This window comes from Nyctereutes procyonoides, unplaced genomic scaffold (genome assembly GCF_905146905.1).
Source record: "Nyctereutes procyonoides isolate TBG_1078 unplaced genomic scaffold, NYPRO_anot_genome, whole genome shotgun sequence".
Classification (NCBI taxonomy): domain Eukaryota; kingdom Metazoa; phylum Chordata; class Mammalia; order Carnivora; family Canidae; genus Nyctereutes; species Nyctereutes procyonoides.
In genome coordinates this window covers 1,956,303-1,976,650 of record NW_026575129.1, presented here as the reverse complement: position 1 = coordinate 1,976,650, position 20,348 = coordinate 1,956,303, and the positions used below count along the sequence as shown (strand labels likewise).

At 44.1% G+C, this 20,348-nt stretch overlaps 1 protein-coding gene across 4 annotated transcripts in view; it reads right to left on the bottom strand.

Moving 5' to 3' along the window:
• Window positions 1-20,348, bottom strand: part of PDE8B (phosphodiesterase 8B) — a 262,117-nt gene that overhangs the window by 219,616 nt on the left and 22,153 nt on the right. For 3 of the 4 annotated variants that reach the window (XM_055342308.1, XM_055342310.1, XM_055342309.1), the window contains exon 1: window positions 17,353-17,718. The exons of the other annotated variant lie outside the window; for it this stretch is intronic. In XM_055342308.1, coding sequence (XP_055198283.1) covers window positions 17,353-17,718 — 366 coding nt within the window. Of the gene's footprint in view, window positions 1-17,352; window positions 17,719-20,348 lie in introns of those variants that run through there. 4 annotated transcript variants of the gene reach the window in all.

The window sequence follows — 20,348 nt, the reverse complement described above, 5'->3', positions numbered from 1 at the left end:
TTTATATCTCAAAGAAAGTCGGTGACATGACACTTCATACCTCGTGTTCTGTAGTAGGACTTGTCTTCGGGGAACAGATTACAAGATTCCAACCACTAGACAGGACTGGCCAGTGGCTCCCCACTTGTGGTCTTAGCTTACTGAAATTCTAACACCAAGTTTTCTTTTATCAAGCTGTTTGTAGGGAAAATGAATTCTGTATTTGATTCTATCTCCTATCACTGAGGCATATGGTTTGCCTAGAAAGTAAATTTACATAGTGACACTGATTAAATTATGAACATAAACATTGTAAAGAACATTTTAGAGTTAAGCTCTCCTGTAGTCAGTCAATAAATTTACAAACCTCTATATACACTTACAGACCTCCTCCTTCCACTCTTCTCCCTCTCCCCCTTCTCTTTCCCCTGATCCTGAACGAGGATGTTCTGCCAAAACTAAGCCAAAACCTGGGCCTCATTCCAGATTGTTCCATTTCCCACATCTGCCTCGTCCTGACATCAAATAAGTTCTTGATTTAAAAACATAAAAATCTATTGCCTCTTCTCTATTGCCACTAGTTTAATCCAGGCTCTCTTCATCTCACACCATGAATTATTGCAGAAACTATTGAAATCAATCTTCCACAATCTTCTTCAAACAAGTGTTGACATCACTCCCCTGCTTAAAATCCTCCCCATGATCCCCTTGATAAAGTCCTCATTCTTTTTTTAGTCTAGTAAAGGAAATACCCCCAAGTCTGACCTTTGCTTTGTATTTCTGACTCTTTCACGTGTCTTCCACACACAGTTCACACTATTTGAACTATTGGATGGTGGTCCTCAGACATCCCATTCTATTTCACCTCCTCAATGTCTGCTCACATTGTTGCCACCACTTAAACGTCCTCCTCCCCTGCCTCCTTTCTCCACTACCAAGTTAATACACACCAAATTAATCTTTATATGTTCTTCAAGAAGATTACACTTAGACAATGCATTACTTGAGAAGCCACTTCCATACCAGGCTGAGCCAGATACTTTTCCTTCATGTTCCTGGGGAACCCTACCTCTTTCAGACGCTACAGAGCTACAGTAAAACCTGCATAGCAAGCAGATTCTAACATTGCCCCCAATGATTTCCACCTTCTAGTATTCACACCTTTGTGCAATCCCTTCCTCCTGAGGATGGACTAGCCTAGTAACTTGTTTCTAATCAATAGAATACAGCAAAAATGACTGGATGTCACATCTACAACTAGGCTATAAAAGATTGTGACTACCAACTTACTAGCAGACTCTCTTGCTGGCTTTGATGAAGGCCATGTCTAGGAGGTCCATGAGGCAAGGAACTGATGGTGGCCACTGGCCAACAGCCAGCCAAGCACTGAGGCCCTCGTTCTAAAAGCCAGCAAGGAATTGAATCCTGCCAACAGCCATGTCACTAAGCTTAGAAGAGGATTCTTCTCCAGTCAAGTCTGCAGATGAGATCAAGCCCTAGCCAACACACCGCAACCTTGTAAGACATGCTGACATAGAGGTCCCAGATAGGCTATACATGGATTCCTGGCCCACAGAAATACCAATAATAAATGTAGGTATCTTAAGCCACTAAATCTGTGGTATTATGTTGCATAGCAATAGACAAATACTTATTTGTATCTCTCTCCATCCTAACTAGAATAGAAACTTCCATACGGAAGGAGTCATCTTACTCACCTTTGTACTCCTAAGTTTAACACAGGTGTTTGATATGCAGTTAGACCCTCAATAAATATTTGTTAAATTGTTGAACTGAACCAGTCTACCCAAACTCTCCCTTTGACAAACAAGCTGCTTTAGTTTGACAGCACCACCTGATGGCTAACACAGGGAACTGTGACCCAACCTTGATTCTCCTTAACTGAGACAGATAAGCAATTGGCTTCCTTCTTTTAATGACACACAGTGAAGGTACTCCACCTTTAAGAGTGTCTCTTTTGGACATGCACAGGTGTATATCCACTTTTTATAACATTTTTTTCCATCTCTGTTTCTAATCTGCATTTCCGCCCCCCCCCCAATTTCTCTCTCATTCTTTCATATTTGCACTTTCTCTGCTTGTCCGTTTCTCCCCACTGTCAAACCCCAACTTCATGGCACTGCCTCATTCACTCATATACAGCTTGTAAGCCAAGAAACTACATTGAGCACTGCTAGTTGATAAAGTTGATGTATCTATATAAGGGAAAAAAACAAGACCCATTTATAAATGATATTAAACACGTTTAGAAAAAGCATCCACAGATCAGACGTGTGATTCCACCACAAAAATAGAATCATTTATTTTCTTAAAGATTGATTTATTTATTTTAGAGATAGAAAGAGAGAATGAGGGCGGGAGGGGCAGAGGGAGAAGAGGAGCAGACTCCCCACTGAGCATAGCATCCAGTGCAACCCCGAGATCATGACCGCAGCCAAAACCCAAAGTCTGTCGCTCAACTGACTAAGCCACCCAAGCGCCTCTAGAATCATCTTCTTAAAACATATAAAAGAATGGGCAGCCCCGGTGGTGCAGCGGTTTAGCGCTGCATGAAGCCCGGGGTTTGATCCTGGGGACCCTGGATCGAGTCCCACGTTGGGCTCCCTGCATGGAGCCTGCTTCTCCCTCTGCCTGTGCCTTTGCCTCTTTCCAAAACATATAAAAGAATATATATCCATGCATTAAATTTCTAAAAATAAAAAAACAATTTGATTTTAGGTCTTAATGATTAAAATTAAGATAAGGAATTACTTATGTTCTCAATCCTGATGAAGAAGGCTCAAGGAAATTCTCTCAGTGATGCTGAGCCCCCTGCAGCTTTCCTTGGATGCTGACAGGGTTGATGACTGTGTCAACACACGAAACTCTCAACTAAGATGAAAAGGCAAACCATTTTGCTGCCACGAAAAGGGAGAATTACAGTATTCCACAGATGTTTACCACTGCGGGGACCAGCCTTCTCTAGGAAGCTTGTCTGTGAAATCCCTCATCTCCAAGGAAATGAAACTGTTGCTGATTTAAAAGCAGAAAAGAGCAGGTTTTACACACAGACAAGCTTCTGCTGGAGATACTAAGCTGGAGCTTGAGCAAAACCTATATTACTAATTTACAATTCCTAAAGAACTAAAGGGCCCGGTGACAGTTCTCTATGTGACAGGCTAGAAGTTAATGCCCCAGATTAGCAAGTAAGGCCTTTCTGGAAAAAAACATTTCACTACTGGTAGTAAAAAAAAATTTAGACTTTGTAATATGAAAAAAAAAAAAAGCTATCAGGATAGGGCCATTCTCTGCAGCAACACTTATAATAGCAAAAAATAATGGAAATAATCCAAAAACTATCAATAGAGGGCTGATTGAATAAGCTATAGTACAGATTATAATGGAGCATTATGCAGCTAAAAAAGGAATGAGGAATATCTACTAATTATGATGGAGTTATCACCAGGATATATTAAGTGAAAAAAGCAAAATGTAGAAAAATGAGTTAGCATGTTACCATTTATCTAACAAATGAAGGACATAAACATATCTTTGTGTGTAATTAAAATGATAGTATGAAAGCTATAAAAAAATTTAAATATATGTACCTATTGGATGGAGGGCATGGAATATAAGTAACAGGGATTAAATCTAAATGTCTCTGAATATACCATATGGTAAAGATTTTACTTTGTACCATGTAAATAATTTACATTATTATAACCAAATTAAATTTTTTAAAAATTTAAAATAAATCAAAAGTAAAATGAAATAAATGAACATAACTGTTCATAACTGTGAGTTCATCACTAACCATTCCACTGTTAGGATTGCTACATAAAAAGGAACTGATTCAAACAACTTAAAAACACAATTTAATTCTCCTGATTCGTCCCTAGTAGAATATACTCTAGCGTCAAAAATAACTGGGAAAAAAATACTAAGCTGTTTTCAGTGATGATTCTGAGACTGTTGTGGGTATATTAAGGACAGAACAAATGAGAAATTATTCCAGTGTTGTCAAGAATCAGTATTTATGTCATGGGAAGAGGAAATAGAAATGTAAGACTAATGAGGTTGAAGTAAAGCCTTGTGGTCCTAAATTTGAATTGGAATTAGAAGTATAAACTTGTGGTACATCTTATCTCTAAAAAATATTTATTTCCTGGCAATGTCCACTTAAGAAGCCAAGAAATAATAACCAGCGCATTAGCAATGACCACTCCACTGCCTAGATCATGTCTCTAAATCCCATCTTTCAATAAAAAGAATGAGGTTCCTGAGAGAAATTACTGATTCCAGATCAGGGAAAGAACACAATGAAACTGGAACATCTTGTCATACCATCAAGCAAATAAACCTAGTTATCAAAGATAACTAGGAGCCAACGTGGCTACTCCCAGTACAAAAGACAGGACAATTCAGCATCAGTAAGAATAATAACGGCCCCTGGCTGGGACACATCTAATATTTATTTATAAACTCATCAGTTTATAACAATACCAAAAACATAACTGGAGGATGGTAAAAATCAAATCACTATTTTAAAAACTGGCAAAGAATAAAATAATCAAATACTTATCCTATCTTTCTCATATGAACTGTACTTCAGGATAATCAAATAGTTGATAAAAGGGAGTTTCTCTTTATAGAAGCATTCCAGAAGTAGTGTAGGGGAAAAATATGAATGGTAGATTTTTGTAATCCCTAATGATTTAACAGTTCCAGGCAACAATCATCAAACATCGCAAAAACAGAGAGAACCCGACATTATGTGCCTCCTGATGGAGGTATAGAACACTATCAGGTAGTCTTGCCGAAATAAATAGGTAAATAAGCCTGAATCCTACTAAAATATCTCAAGATGGAAGTACCAATACATAGGGAACAGAAGACCAGAAGAACATGGTATATGATAACTGCAGGAATGTAATCAGCAAAATCCAGACTGTGGGAAAGTCTGCTGGACAAATAACCCAGTATTTTTAACACACAAATTGTAAGGTTAAAAAGAGAGAAAGGAGGACCTACAGATTAAACGATACTTAGGAAACACATCAACCAATGAGTGGATCTTATTCCAAAGATGATTCAAACAACCATTTTTTAAAAAGATATTTATGAGACAATTAGGAAAATTTGAACATTGTCTTGGTATCTGATGATATTAAGGAATTATTTTAATTCTTAGGTATGCTAACAGCACTGTGGTTATTTTTTAAACAGTCCTAATCTCTTGTGGTTACATGCTGAAATACTTGCAGCTAAAATGATATGGTATTTTAGATTTGTTTTAAAATAATCCCAGAGTAGGGGGGAGAGTGGGTGGTGTAGATAAAAGAAAAGGCTTAATTTTATAACTGTTGAAACTGGGTAATATGTACATGCAGTTCCATTATATTATTCTATTTTTGTATGTATTTGAACTTTACCATAATCAAAACTGTTAAATGACAAGCCTTCAAATGTTGGTTTGTATATTGTTATCAACCGTAGACAACACTTAACTGAGAGTGATGTTCAAAGCCAGCAGAGATGTTACGTAAATTATATCAACAATTCTATGAGGCGGTTGCTTTTATTATCCTCCTTAAACAAGGGAAGAAATTGAAAACGAGAAAAGTTAAGTCACAGAGCAAAGTAAGTGGCACACATGAGATTATAACCTAGTTCTCTCTGTCCTCAGATACCAAGTGTCCAGTGGGAAAAACGGAAACTACTGTATATATATTAAGCAGAGAGGAATCATTGTAGAGAACTATTTACTAGGTGTTGGAAGGCATGAAAGAGCCAAAAGAAGATGGCAGTGAGCTGGAGAAACAATATGAAAGGATAACCTCCAGAGGTCAGAAACCCTGGCCTGGTACCCACAAGCCTTGCCTCCTCCTCATCAGAGATGCTGGCACCATCACTGTTAAAGTCCTACCACTGCTCCTTCACAGGAGCCACTGCTAATATATCTTCCATTCCTTGACTCCCAATTTCCTACCAGTACCTCCTACTTGCACAATCTAAGAGGAGACCAGTTGGCAAGAGAATCTGGAAGATGCAGTTTGTAGATTTCTAGCCCCACATATTCCAAAGGAGAATATGGAAAATATGGAGCTGAGAACCAAGAGACAAATAACCAACTTCTGTGCTATACTCCCTGTCAAGTTACAACATCAAATCATTCATCAATTTCGTTCATCAAATTGCTCAGTTCAGAACTCTTATGTGAAGTTTTACTTTCTTCCTCTCTTCCTCCATTATAATTCTCTGTTCCTCCAAGCAGTAGCTACTATGCAACCATTAAGCACTTGAAATGTGCTAGTCCATACTGGGATGTCCTGTAAGTGTAAAATACATTCCAGACTTCAAAGACCTAGTTACACATACACGTACACATGTTGACAGGAACTGAGAAGGTTTACGGGGACTGTACATCTGTGATACTTGCATGGATCTTTTTGACAAGGCATTATTCCCATCTTAGGAGAAGTTACACAGCTTCTTCAAGGTCACAGAGCCTGTATAGGGCAGAGCTAGAACTCAAGCCTGGGCCAGTGAATATCTTTCCATAATACCAGGTTGTCTTTTTTGCAGCCACAAAAATTACATGAAAGGAGCTGCAGTGAGGCCTTATACACTGGATCCTCTCAAAAGCTGCAGGGTATTAGAGGCTTAGTAGGAGACTAGCACCAGCAATGCAGGCACTAAGGTGCACCTTCACCTACAGGTGCTCAGCAAGCCCTCATCTACAAAGAACACTTTCAGAGTAAGGACATAACTCAATCAACATAGCTGAAACTATTTCTTTAAGGAAAGTGCCTTCCTAATTTGAATTTGCTCCCTCTGGTCAAAAACTGGCAATTTGAACACCTAAAGTATAATCATGGCAATGAGTTAACACACATCAAATAAATGTGTGATCCATAGTGATTCAAAATGATTCTAAGCAAGCAAAGAAACAAGTAAAACAAAACAAAACAAAAATCCTTGTCACCTTAGGAGAATGCTAGAAAAGAAAATCAACTCATTATTTTGAAAACTGGAAACAAGAGGAAAGACTGACAGATTCAACCTGCCTTCCCTACATAATCTGTATCCCAGGGAAGCCAAGTAGTTGGTGAGTTTTCCTTCTTAGAGATACTGCAGCTAATCAGAAGAAATGATACAACCAGAAGATCACCAGTTTACACTCCCTAATGACAAATGAATGTAAGCAATGATCATTACTACCGGTCAGCATCACAACAACAACAAAAATATACAACCGTGTGTTTCCTGCTGTGAAAACATAGCATCACTGAAAAAGTACTCTTGACCCACCTCCACCCCCCAAAATTGAGCATAATTTGATCAAACCTGTAAATCTAATTGCAAGTTTCTAGCAAACACAGAAGGCACAAAAACACATTAGATGCACTCTAGGAATGCAAAGAATCAAATGCAGATGGGGGAAAATCCACAGGACAGACAACCCAGCATCCTCAATAAATGAAGTGCAAGTATACAGATAGAGGGATGGGGAACCTATAGATTAAGAGAGACGTCAGAGATACATCTATCAATCGTAATGAGTGAATTTTTTTTGGACACCCACCAACTGTAAAAACTACTAAAGCAATGAGAAAAATCAATTGATATTAAGTAGTTGCTATAGACTTAAAGTTTACACTCTGCCAGATTTATAAGCCAAAATCCCAACCCAGCATGATGGTATTAGGAGGTAGTTTACAAATCTTGAGGGTGGAGCCCTCAGGAACCGGGTTAGTGCCTTTACAAAAGGGATCCCAGGGCGTCCCCTCCCCACCCTGCCGGGCGAGGACATAGTAAGAAAATGCCCGCTGATGAACCAGGAAGCAGCTGCTCACCAGACACCGAATCCGCTGGCACCTTGACCTTGGACTTCACAGCCTCCAGGACCGTGAGAAGTAAGCTTCTATTGTCCATAACCATCCAGTCTATGGCATTTTGTTGTTGTTGTTTGTTTTGTCATTGCAGCCTGACCTTTAAAAGAGTAGTCATTCAGTTTTCTGGTGTATAATGGTTTTGAGTTTGTTTGTTTGTTTTAAGAATTCTTAAGACTTAAAAGATATATACACATATATTTGTAGATAAAATAGAAAATAAGCACCTTAAAGAAACAAGCTATACCCCTTTAGTGCCTCTGGAAGTGAATTAGCACAATGAAAAGAGGACAGTGTCACAGTATAGCTCTGCGGAGGTCCTGGTCGCTGCCCCCAGCTCCCTCCCTCACCTCCTCTGAACACCAACCCCCAGGCACGAGAACCACTCGCGAGAACCACTCCCCGAGGTGAATGAGGTGAACATCACAGGTTCTCCCTCAACTGCTTCATCACCCTCTAATTAAACCTGCTTCTCCCAAAGGACACGTGTACAAAAGAAACTCTAGTTCTAATTCAATTTTACGTTTCTTTCACAACATTGTAAATATATTCCAGCTACATAACGGTCTGAATACTTTTTTGGGTTAACCTAGAAACCTAAATCCCATGTATAACGCTGCTTCTATGTGAAAATCCTTTCCCAATACCAACTAGATGGCTTACAAAGTATTTTTGTCACATAATCTGCATATAAAAGCAAGCGTTGTCCTTTTTTATTATTATTCAAAGTTCTTACTTTTGACACATAGAAGAGGTCCTGGCCTTTTGCCCCATCTCTCTCCCCCTTCCTGAAAAGCTCCCCAAAGGCGAGAAGAGAATGTGTCTGCAACCCACCAGCCTGCCAATACCCTGAGGTGAGTCAGGAGAATGGACCATACCCCCTCCCCCTTACCGGCTCCTCCCAAAGGGATGAAGGCTTCTTCAGGTGTCCTCAAGTCTCCGTAACCTCAGGGTCCTAGGGGGCCAGATCACTGGAGAGAGGTGCTGGACTTTGGAGAGTTCACCCAGGCTAATGCTGGTGACTCAGCAGACAGGGAAGTCGAGCACAGGGACAGAAGGGCTTGTGGGGTGGGGGGAGATCCAATATGAAAAGGGTCCCAGAACTGGCTTTGCAGACTCAGCCTTGAGAGGAAGAGGGCAGGAAGCTTCATGCAAAGCCATGAGCCTGAGCCTCGCCCCAGCACCACTTCCCAGAGCGCACACGTGTGTTGGAGGACTCCCGGAAGGCCATATTAACCAGTGCTTGCCCGCCACAGACACAGCTGATCCTTTGCTCTGCTCTACCTTTATCTGGCCATGACTGTTTTGGGAATCACCCTCTCAAGGGAACACTGGAAAGGAGATATTGTAGCCCAAGTCTGTATTAAATGTGGGGAAAAGAAAAACTTTTAGTTCCAACTATGGCTCAGATCAAAACCCTACTGAGGCTTCTGAAGCATCAACTGATAGAGCCGCTTTTGCTTTCCTCACAACCAGCTTCTAGGCCAAGATTGTCAATCAGTTTCATATGCTGAAACTGAGATGAGTCTTGAATGGCCCCCAGACCACTGGCAGGTGGGGCCATTGGGTCATTACTGGCCTCCACCAACGAGGTCTTTCCTCTCCAGCTGGCCATTGCTCTTACTTGACTCAGCAGGAACCCTGGAGAGGACAAAAGCCTCAACCACTCTGAACTCATCACCTTCCAGGTCTAGAGCTTTAATGTTATTTGTGGATCTGACGTCAGAAAACAGCACTTTTCTTTTTATCCATGTCACCCTGCATGATAGGTTGCTAAAAAATCTTTCATGTGTCTTCTTTTTTTTTTTTTCATGTGTCTTCCTGTAGAAATTTCCAACACTCAGGGTCTTCTCTCAGTTTTGTGACTCACACAAGCAACTCCATCCCTGTAGCTAATCCTTACACCTTCCGCTGTGAGAGAAAAAGGGGCCTTACATTCACAACATATCGTTTTTTCCAACAGTATACTACATCCGACAGCACTGAAATGCAGCAATATAAAAACCAACAGAGCTTGTGCAAAATGGCTTTAAGCCCAGTTGTAGACTAATTCTTTTGGTTATAGATTTACGCCAAAGAATTTCACACACAACCATCAAGATAACACCAAAGCCCTGATCTTTAGAGGCAGAAGCTTTGTACAGGTGCAACACTCATGGAAGCCAAACTCCAGCTTCCACCTTCAACTGGCAAGATCCTATGCGACCAAACCGGTGTCTGTGGCAGCAGTTTCCAAAGCTTCAAGATATCACATCTATATTTAAATCCAGTTAGTCACCTACATTGGCCAAATCAATCTACTTGTAAGTGGAATACATTTTCCAATAAAAGACAAATATGTGCTCAAAAATTTTAAAAATCTAAATAAACAAAATCTCATTTTCATTACAAAACCAGACATCATAGCAACTGCAAGCTTATTAAGAGCTAATATTTGTACGATACTTAACGAATTGCCAAGGACTAAGTTCAGTTAAAAACAATGACAACTGTCTGCCAAAGCTCCTCCATTGTATGCTTTCTACATTCTCCAATCATCTCAAAACAACACATCAATCCAAGCTAAGAGAAGGGATGACAATGCGTGTAGAGGAGGAGAAACCTCACCCATGAGCCCTCCTCCCCACTACCCTCCCCTCTATCACCAGTTTATCACCACTCTGCTCTAAATAACTCCACAGTTCCAGCAGCAGTCATGCTTGGCCTTCGAGAGACCTATGTGAGAGGCAGTAAAGCTTAGTAGTTGGATTTGGAGTTGGATTCAGACAACCTCCTATCCAAATTTCAACCCTCACCTTGAGCAATTTATCCCACCTCTTGGAGACTCCTCTTCCTCATTTGTAAAATGGTAATGACAATTTGTAGCTCATAGTGTTTTTATGTAGATTATGAAGTGGTAGCAAATAGCAAGGACTTGAATAAATCTTGATATTATTACATCCATTCTACACACTTTGTTGCAAAATGTATCAACCAAACATGAAAATTTGAATCATCTTGGAAATAAGAGGGAACCATGAAATATTCCCTCATTGATGGATTATCCAAAAGTAAAAGAATCTTTTGATTTTTATTATAGCAATCACAAGCTTCTCAACTACTTTTCTGTAAACTGTCCCTAAGGAGTCAGAAAGGAAGAGATGAAAGAAGATAATGGTAAAGAGTAAGGCGTCATAATCCTACACAAAAGCTGGCTTTATCCACCAGCAAGAAAAGGGAAAATGGAGACAAAATTATCAAGAACCAAATCTAAACTAATCTCTACTGTAACCTGTTAAAAAGACGGGCACTGAAGAGGGCACTTGATGGGTGAGCACTGGGTGTTATACTGTATGTTGGCAAATCAAACTTAAATAAAAACAAATCAAAAATATTTTAAGTGGTATTTTCTATCTCAAAACATAATAACTACCCAGACTTCCACTGTTAAAGGTAACACCTATTTCTAAAAATGAACTCCTGAGCACATTTAAACATTTTTAAGTTTGTGTGAAATACACATATTCTTTATTGAACATATCAGCTTATAAACACATAGTAAAACTTGCTTATCAACGTTCCCAGGCTTGGAGAAAAGGTGCAGAGAGTAGGAAAGCACAAACCGAGCAAAAATGTAATAATAAAATGGCTAAGCTGGGTTCCAACTTAAGGAACATTGAACTTAGAAAGAGTAGAAACACATCTCACAGACCAAATGTTTGTGTCCTCCAAAATCCCATTGCAGCCCTAATCCTGACGGTTATGTGAAGGTGGGACTTTTGGGAGGTAATCAGATTTAAATGAGGTCATGAGGGTGGGGTTCTCATGATGGGATTAGTGTCCCATAGAGGAAGAAATGCCAGAGTTTGCCTGCTCTCTGCCTTTTGAGGAGGAAACAAGAAGGTGGCCATCTACAATCCAGGAAGAAGGCTCTCACAAGGCACGGAATCTGCCAGCACCTGCATCTGGACTTCAGCCTCCAGAACGGTGTGAAATAAATGTCCATTGTTTAAGGCACCCTGCTGATGGTATTTTGTTATAGCAGCCCAAGCTGACTAAGAAAGTACCTGAGCAAAATCAGGGTGGACAGCGAACTGAAGAGGAGGATTTGTTTTCAGCAGAACCTAAAGGTCTCCAAACAAGGTAACTGGACATATTTTAATGTTATTCGTCATTAAATGGGAAACATAAACAATACATTAAGTGGCCATTTAAAAATGCCATTATTTCAGAAAATCATCAAAATTCCCCATCTCAATTTGAGCTTCCCAGGGTACCTCCAATGATATTCAACATCTTTTAATACTTATTACAGAGAGCCTTCTGGGGTATGGTCAGGACACTGTCCTGCTCTGGAAAACCTCAATCAGTGGGCTCTTTTGCCCTCTGTTTTCCAGATATGTTTGGGCAAAAATGGTACTGGCTGTAGATCAATGGAGAAGAAAACAATAGCATGGAAGTACTTACTCCTTTAGCTCTCTATGCCAGACCCAGGCCCCCAGTCGCTGCAGTTCTCCTGAAGACCACAGATTCTGGGGGCTTCCCTGACCAGTAGGTTTGGGTTCTCCGGCTCCCATAACCATTCCCTACTGTTATCTCTTCGAGGTGGTCACAGTACCCTCTTCTAGTCTCAGGGAGCTTCCTTTTTATTTCTTGCTTTCCTTTCATCTGGCCAACACGTCTAAAACAATCTCTTCGTTAGATTAACTTCAGTTAAGTCCTTGTACATATGTGATCTATTTCCTGCCCAGATACCATCTGACCAGGTGGCGAGGATAAGGAGTTAGTCTTGCCTCACTTAGGTGCAGGGTTTAATTACAGCCCTCTGACTGGTCGCTGGCATCTCCTGTGGGCACTGAGTTCTATACACTCAGCAGAGAAGCTCAAACAGAAAAGAAAGTAAACACCGTCTGTCCCCCAGTCAGAAGTCTCGACCTAACTTGACAGCGGTCACCGTTGCTGAGCCCCTGACTTCCAGTGCCCACCTGACCCTGAACTGTCACCTGCTCCTCCAGACTCTGGACTCTGTCTTCCTGTCTGGTTCCATAGGACTCACCGCCTCCTTCCTATTCTGATTCTTGGCCTTAACCCCTCACCGACCTGGTACTTACCATAGGATCTGTGCTGTTCTCACCAACATGTCCCATCCTGCTCTAGCCCAAGTCCTGCCTGGTGGTCACAGTGGGGTTTCTGTAGAGAAGTATCACCTCTGAAAGTCAGCATCTACACTACGTTATACTTTCTGACTTGAGGACTTAATTAACAAAATCAAAAGGGAAAATTATCTGATATTTCTTAAAAATTAGTTTCACTACCGAGGAAAGCAGCAGAAGTTAGAAAAATTTGCTCACTGACTATACTTAATATGTTGGAAGAAGGGAGAGGGAATGTGATGAAATGAGCTATGGCAGAAAATAAATTTGAGTTTTACTAAAGCAACTCGCAAGACTCACTCGGGCTTACTAAACTTTATGCCCCATTATAAAATGAAAAATATGGTGAAAAGGATCAGCAAGACTCCAAAAGCTAAGAACTGAATATGAGCCAATATCGTGTCACATCAACCCGTTTTAAGCTCCTCCTTGCCTCGCAATTTCCCACCATGCAGGACACAGCCCCAGCAGGGCAGAGGCATATGAGTGGCTGCGATGGCAAAAGCAAGGAACCAGGACTTGCAAACCCAGTGGATCCTGAAGGGAAGTCAAACCTCAAAGATCCAGAGTGGACTGGCTACCTGGCCCATACTCTCCTCACTTTGAGATTTTCTGGCCAGCCATGGTGGCTCAGAGTTTGACTTCATGAATGGAGATGGCAGGCTGCCCACAGAGAAGTAAACTATGATGAAGGCAGGGCTATGACTAGTCCGCCCAACTGCATGTGATACTATCCACTCTGCTAGAGGTAGCCCCAACCTAATTCATTTGGCCAACAGTCAATTCAATTCTTTTAAGAGCCACACCAGCATATCCTAGAAGCTAGTTAAAAATCCAAATCCTCAGGCCCCACTCAAGACCTACTAAACCAGAAATTCTAGGAGTGGGGCCAAGCAATCCACATTTTAAGACTTTCAGGTGATTCTGATGTACACTAGAGAATACTGACTCAGAGAACAAACACGAATGGCTTTTTCCCCCAATAGTTCTACCCCCCCCAAGGAAATTACTATAAAAATTATTAATTATTATTATTAATCATCATATTGACCACAAAGCCAGAAAAATATTTATCTTCCTTTTATATACAGTCCAGTGGGTATTATCCTCACTGATTCAGGAAGCCATGGTCCAGATAACATAGAAGTCATTCATCGCTGACTCGGGCACACCTTCTTACAGAAGATTCACCATCCTCATTAGGCTTTGCTTACCAAACTTCGTGGATATTCACTGACTCCCTAGCATCGACCACAGTCTGGCACAAACACTGGCTGAGTGAATAAACGGGCACAATGAACGGAGGAAAGGAGGGAGCTGGCGATGTGCCCATCCACCCAGAGTCATTTGAAAACTAACAACGTCCTGTGCCTGGTCCGGAAAACGGTTAACCCACCCAGAGATGGCTGCACGTTGGCTGTACTGTCAACACTCTTCTCTACAACTGGCTGCCTGGTCGGGCTGCCTCCCTGCTGCAGCAGCTGGTATGAGAAAAGAAGACTTGTAAGAAACCCCCCATCTTCCCAGAGAGACCATCCCCCTTGAGGATGTCTGAACAAGAATCATAATAAAACTGGCTCAGTATGAAGAGTGAGTATTCTGCAGGAGTCTCCTGTTGGAGCATATTTTTAAAAAGGAAAACAAGGAGACAAATTACAAGGAAGTTGCATTTTTACAGCAATTGGGAGACAAATCTAACTTCTTACCAGAAATGGAAACCCATATGATATCGTTGTACTGCATATGAATTATTAATGTTTGTAATTTCTCATATAAATTAGGTATTCAGGAAGGTTCCTATTGACATCATCTTTGACATCATAATGCTTCATCATTCTGAAAGCTTAATGAGATGAATGATTGCTAGAAAAAGGACAGACAGGGATCAAGCACACATTTCTGCACTCTGGGGAATACCAGAGACCAAGTAGATAATGGGAATATGGTTTATAATTGATGTACAAAGAGGAAATTAAAAAAACAAACTATCATGACCCAACACCACTGTAAACAGGACCAAATGGCAAGGACTTTATTTTTTCACCTGAGCATTTTGGAAAAGGGGGTGGGGGGAGGCGAGCATGACTAGCAACTATCTCAAACTGCTAAAGCAGAAGAATTCTTATTCTCAAAAGAAATGCAAGCAAGGTTTTTATAAAATTACCTCGTCCACAAAAGAGTATGGAACATATGAAGACTGAAAAATAGTCACAAGCCCTCAAAGGATACTATTTTAAAGCAATTCTGTGATGATAATTCTGCATGATTTATATAGATAATAATTCTGGACTCAAATATAATTTCAAATATATAGTTTCTGAGACCTACATGTGCAAATTAATGTTGAATCACTGACCCAGCAATTTCATTCCCAACATTCTTAGTAAAAGGTTAGAACGATTTAAGCTCTTATTTGGAAGTCCTGTTGATAAAGCAGTCTGAGTTAAATTCCTATTCAGGTCAAGCCTTTGACACTTCAGCCAAGGAGCAATGATATTTCTACAAGTTTATACTAGCTGCTAATAATTGGGACTCATTTTCCCTCCAGTTTTTCCTCCATTTGCTAAGCAGCCTCTTGAGGGATGTATTAAAACACAGAGAATGAATTCATTCATTATTCTTTCTTTCAATAGAGAAACATGGAATATCTAGAGTTGCCAGGTATTAAATTGGGATCCTTGCTACTCTAAAAGGCAGAAATATACACTTTTTCTTGCACAACCAAAAAAAAAAATTATCAGAGTTCACAAGTTCTCAGCATTCTGAGCTACTTCAATATCTTTAAACTGCCTTTTCAACAAAAAGGCAAAATGCTATTTTTAAAAATAATATCCCTATTTAATTATTTCACCAAATATATCATTTTAATCCCCTGAAATTTTTCCTAATGCCTTTCTCCTTCTCTCCTTTCTTTCTCTTTCTTTCCTTCTTCCCTTTTTTCTTTCTTTTTCTCTTTCCTTTCTTTTTCTTTCTGTGAACCAGTGGGGGAGGGGGGAAGCTTGACAAAAGAAAAATACAGTGTTTGGCACATGCCCCTATAACAAATGTTCAGCTGGTAAGTTGTACTATCATGAATCCAGGTGTCCAGTCTTTGGACAGTCTATCATCACATGCTTAAGATTCAAAGGCTGGAAAAGAAAGCTTATATATGGTACATAGTAGATGCTCAGTAAATGTTATTTTTTATTATCATGATAATTATATTATCATATTAGATGACTATTACCAGAGAAACACTACAACTACAAATAAACTCTGTTAACCTTCATGTTACAAGGTCAGATCCCATTATAATTAGTTCACTATAAGAAGCTCTTGGGTCTTCCAGACTGAAGCCAACACATACCATCCTTCTCTTCACCTCTCCACTGAAGGCTGACTATATCCAGGGTTGGCTAGGGGCCTATTCACAGTGGCCAACTGTTGAACAAGTCTCAAACACTAAATACATCATCTTTGTTGCCAAATACCAGCACTAATGGTTCCTGGTAATCTGTGGACCATGTAAAATCGATGATTCTAAATAACATTAAGAGTCGTAAAGATGGGGACGCCTGGGTGACTCAGCCATTGGGCGCCTGCCTTGGCCTCAGGGTGTGATCCTGGGTCAGGGGATCCAGTCCCACATGGTGACCCCCGCGGGGAGCCTGCTTCTCCCTCGTCCTGGGTCTCTGCCTCTCTCTCTCTCTCTCTCTCTCTCTCTCTCTCTCTGTGTGTGTGTGTGTGTGTGTGTGTCAGGAATAAATAAAATCTTTTTTTTAAAAAAAGAGTCATGAAGATGTATTTCTCCCTCTGCACAACGGTATGCGCCATTGTCCCTCTGTCTACTATAACATCAAGGGGGCCAGCAGCCGGATTCACCCCGTGAAGATTCTCTTGAATGTGACAGTGTTCTGGGTGCAGGAGGGCACTACGGAAACACGCGTTTTTCTTCCATCGTTAAGAACTTGCTAGTGACTGCTTTCATCACTTAAACACTTTTCCCCCCACTTCCTCAGAATTCCAGTGTCCTGGGGGATGGGGGCACGTTGTGAATCTCCGTCTTCAGACAGCGGTGGGTCCCCTCCCCGAGCCCAGCTGATCCCCCCCCCCCCGCCCCCGCAGCTCGCAGCAGGCCCCGGGTCGGGTCGTGGCCGGGACGGACGGCAGAGCCCGCCTGCACCCCCCGCCCCCAGCTCCCCGCGGGGCGCGCACCCGCCCGGGGCCCGCCCGCCGCTCGGGCTGCAGCCGTCGGCCGCGCCAGGTCCCCCCGCCCCCCGGACGGCTCCCGGGCCTCCAGGGGCCTCCGGGGCTCGGCTCCGCGGCCCTCGCCGCCGCCTCCCGTGGCCCCGCCGCGCCGCCCCGCTCACCTGGACGCTGGCGCAGCTGGTCTGCGTCTCGGCCTCCGCGCTGCTGCAGCAGTGGCGCCGCCGGCCCCGGCAGGTGGTCGCGGCGGGGGCCGCGGGGGCCGCGCCTCCGCCGCCTCCGCCGCCTCCGCCGCCGCCGCCTCCTCCCGGCTCGGCGCGGGCCCTGCGGACGCGGGCGGTGCGGGGGGCGCCCGGCGCGCGGCCCGGGGGAGCGGCGTCGGCGGCGTCGGTCTGCACGAGGAGGCCGTGCAGGGGGGCCGCCGGGCCGCGCGCCACGCGGGAGGTGCGGCGGGGCGAGCCGGCCTCGTCCGCGTCCCGGCAGTAGATCACGCCGCTCTGCGAGACGTGGATGCTGGGGGCGCAGCCCATCCCGCGGCCGGGCTCCCCGCGCCCGCAGCCGCCCGCTCGGGAGGCGCCTCCGGGGGCTGCGCGCGTCACCCCAACTTTCCCTCCCGGGCCATCCTCTCCCCGAGCGGCGAGCGCGCACACACGGCGCCCCGCGCGCACCGGCGGCCGCCACCCTCCGCGCCGCGGCCCCCAGACGCGCTCCCCGCGCCCCCGCCTTCCCCTCCTCCCCGCTCGGCCCGCGCCGCCGCCCGCCCCGCCGCGCCCGGCGCCCGCCCCGCAGCCCGCCCCGCGCCCCCCGCCTCTCTGCCCCCACTTTCGGGGCGCGCCCCGGGCTCCCCAGGGGCCCCCGCCCCGCCCGCGCGCCCCGGGCCGGCCCTGCGGGCTGTGCGGCCTGGAGCCTGCGAGGTGCCTCGGGCCCCGGCGAGCGCACTTTCCCACGCTCCCGAGCGGGACCCCGGACGCCCCTGCCCGCAGCCCGAGCCCGCCCGCCCGCCCGCCTGGGCGCCTCCCCGCGAGCTCGGGGGCGAGCGCGGGCCCGGGTGCGGACCCGACCGTGCGCTGAGCCCCGGAAGCCCAGGCCCGCGCCCAGGGACGGGAGGCCCCGCGGAAGGCCTTTAGGCACAAACGCCCCCAGGCCCGCGCCAGGAACGGGAGGAAGCCGCCCGGGAGGTCCTGGGCTCCCTCCTGCGCAGCCCTCGCCCCTGCTCGGACGTCACCCGTCTTCCCCGGGCCTCTACCCCCGGCCAGTCCCCGCTGTCAAGCACCGTCCGCCACCCAAACCGCCTTCCCTCCCTCCCCTGGGGAGGCACACGTGGGGCAAGCTTCACTCAAAGAAAATGAAGAACACCTTCAGAAGGTATTCCTGGAGAGGCTGGTGGAAACACGGGCAGGGCAGCCTCTCCATACCATGGAATGTGGATCAGGGATGCCATGCGTTGGTTGGCTCCTGGAGGGATCCCTGCCTGCCCCCACAGTGGCCGGGGGAGAAACGGGGTGGTTTAAAAGGACTCAGTCTAGCGTTGTTTACAAACAAGGGCCAGGGCAAGAACACAGAGCCATAACGCTAAGGACAAAGGAGTAAGTATCCAATTTGCAATCATTTCTTTGCTTCTTGGCTTCCTTTCTCCATAGCATCAACTTTTAGAGTGGCTGGAGACTTCAAATGACAGCTGCTAACCTCTACGGAGAGGCAACATGTCACCCCGCATCACAAACGCAAATACAGAGGAAAGAGTACTGGTCCAACCCAATTCTACCTTTGTTTCTCTGCTGCTCAGTTAGTACTCCAACTTTCCACTTCGCTGTGTTTTGGGTTTTTTTTGTTTGTTTTTGATGACGTAAAAAAGTCCGTCTCCCGTTATTGCAGAAAAAGTCTATGCTGTATTTCTAACAGACAGACAAATTGCTCATAAAATTTCTGTGCAGGTTGGGTTCCCCAAGAAGCAGATTCTGCAGGGGTGTTTAGCAAGCAAAAAAGTTTATTAGGAAGCCTTGGAATCTACAACTGTAAGGGAAGGAGGGGAGATGGGGAGTGAGGTTGAGCAGAGGGACACACCAAGCTAGGATATGGTCTTAAGGAAACCCTCAACTGTCCCTGCAGGGGGGGATTTCTGCACTTGGAACCCATAATTCAAAGTTGTCCTGAGGTGAGATGGTAGGATGGGCCTTCATGTTCCCACAAGTTGACTTGTAGGCCACCACAGCAACCTGGGGCACAGTGGCTGTCTTCAGCTGAGCCCATCCCCTTAGGAGGCCAAGAGCTGATCTGAGGGCTTTCAGCGGCCAGCTCTCCCCCAGCTGGAGTGCTAAGGATTTCTCTCCCAGCATCCTGGCTTCCTCCATAGTTCCCTCCAGACTCCCTGCATCCATGGCCTTATCCATGCCTATTAAGTGGTCAAGACCAATATAGAGATAATCATTTGAAAAAGGCCCAGGTCTCATGACTGCCATCTGCTCTGCTTCCAAGGGACTGTCCAGAATCTGAACAAACACCCTCAGAGTTAAATTGCAGAACTGCTACTCTCTCTACCAATCCCCTATTAATCATCCCAGGAGTTAATCATTCCTTATCTATGATTCTCTTAAATATATACCCATTTCAGTCACCCTTCAAGAAGCTACCAATGACAGCTCTTTTTGAAACTTAGAGCCATGTTCATTCTTTTACCACAGTGTCTACTTCAGTTTCCTTTAGGAATGTGATTAGTATGATGAAACCACCCTGAGAAGAGAAAAGGGCCAGTCACTGGCTGAGGCTTTTGAAGACAAGAAGATAAAACAGAAATTACAAGCAATCTACCAATTCTCTGGTAGAGAATATTGGAGGCTGAATCACAAAGGGACAAGTCACCCAGAAACCAACTTAGATTGAACTTTCTACATTTAAAAAAAGAAGGAGGAGAAGGAGGAGAAGGAGGAGGAGGAGGAGGAGGAGGAGGAGGAGAAGAAGAAGAAGAAGAAGAAGAAGAAGAAGAAGAAGAAGAAGAAGAAGAAGAAGAAGAAAAGAAGAAGGAGGAGGAGGAGGAGGAGGAGGAGAAGAAGAAGAAGAAGAAGAAGAAGAAGAAGAAGAAGAAGAAGAAGAAGAGAAGAAAAGAAGAAGAAGGAGGAGGAGGAGGAGGAGGAGGAGGAGGAGGAGACTAAGCCCTAAGAGA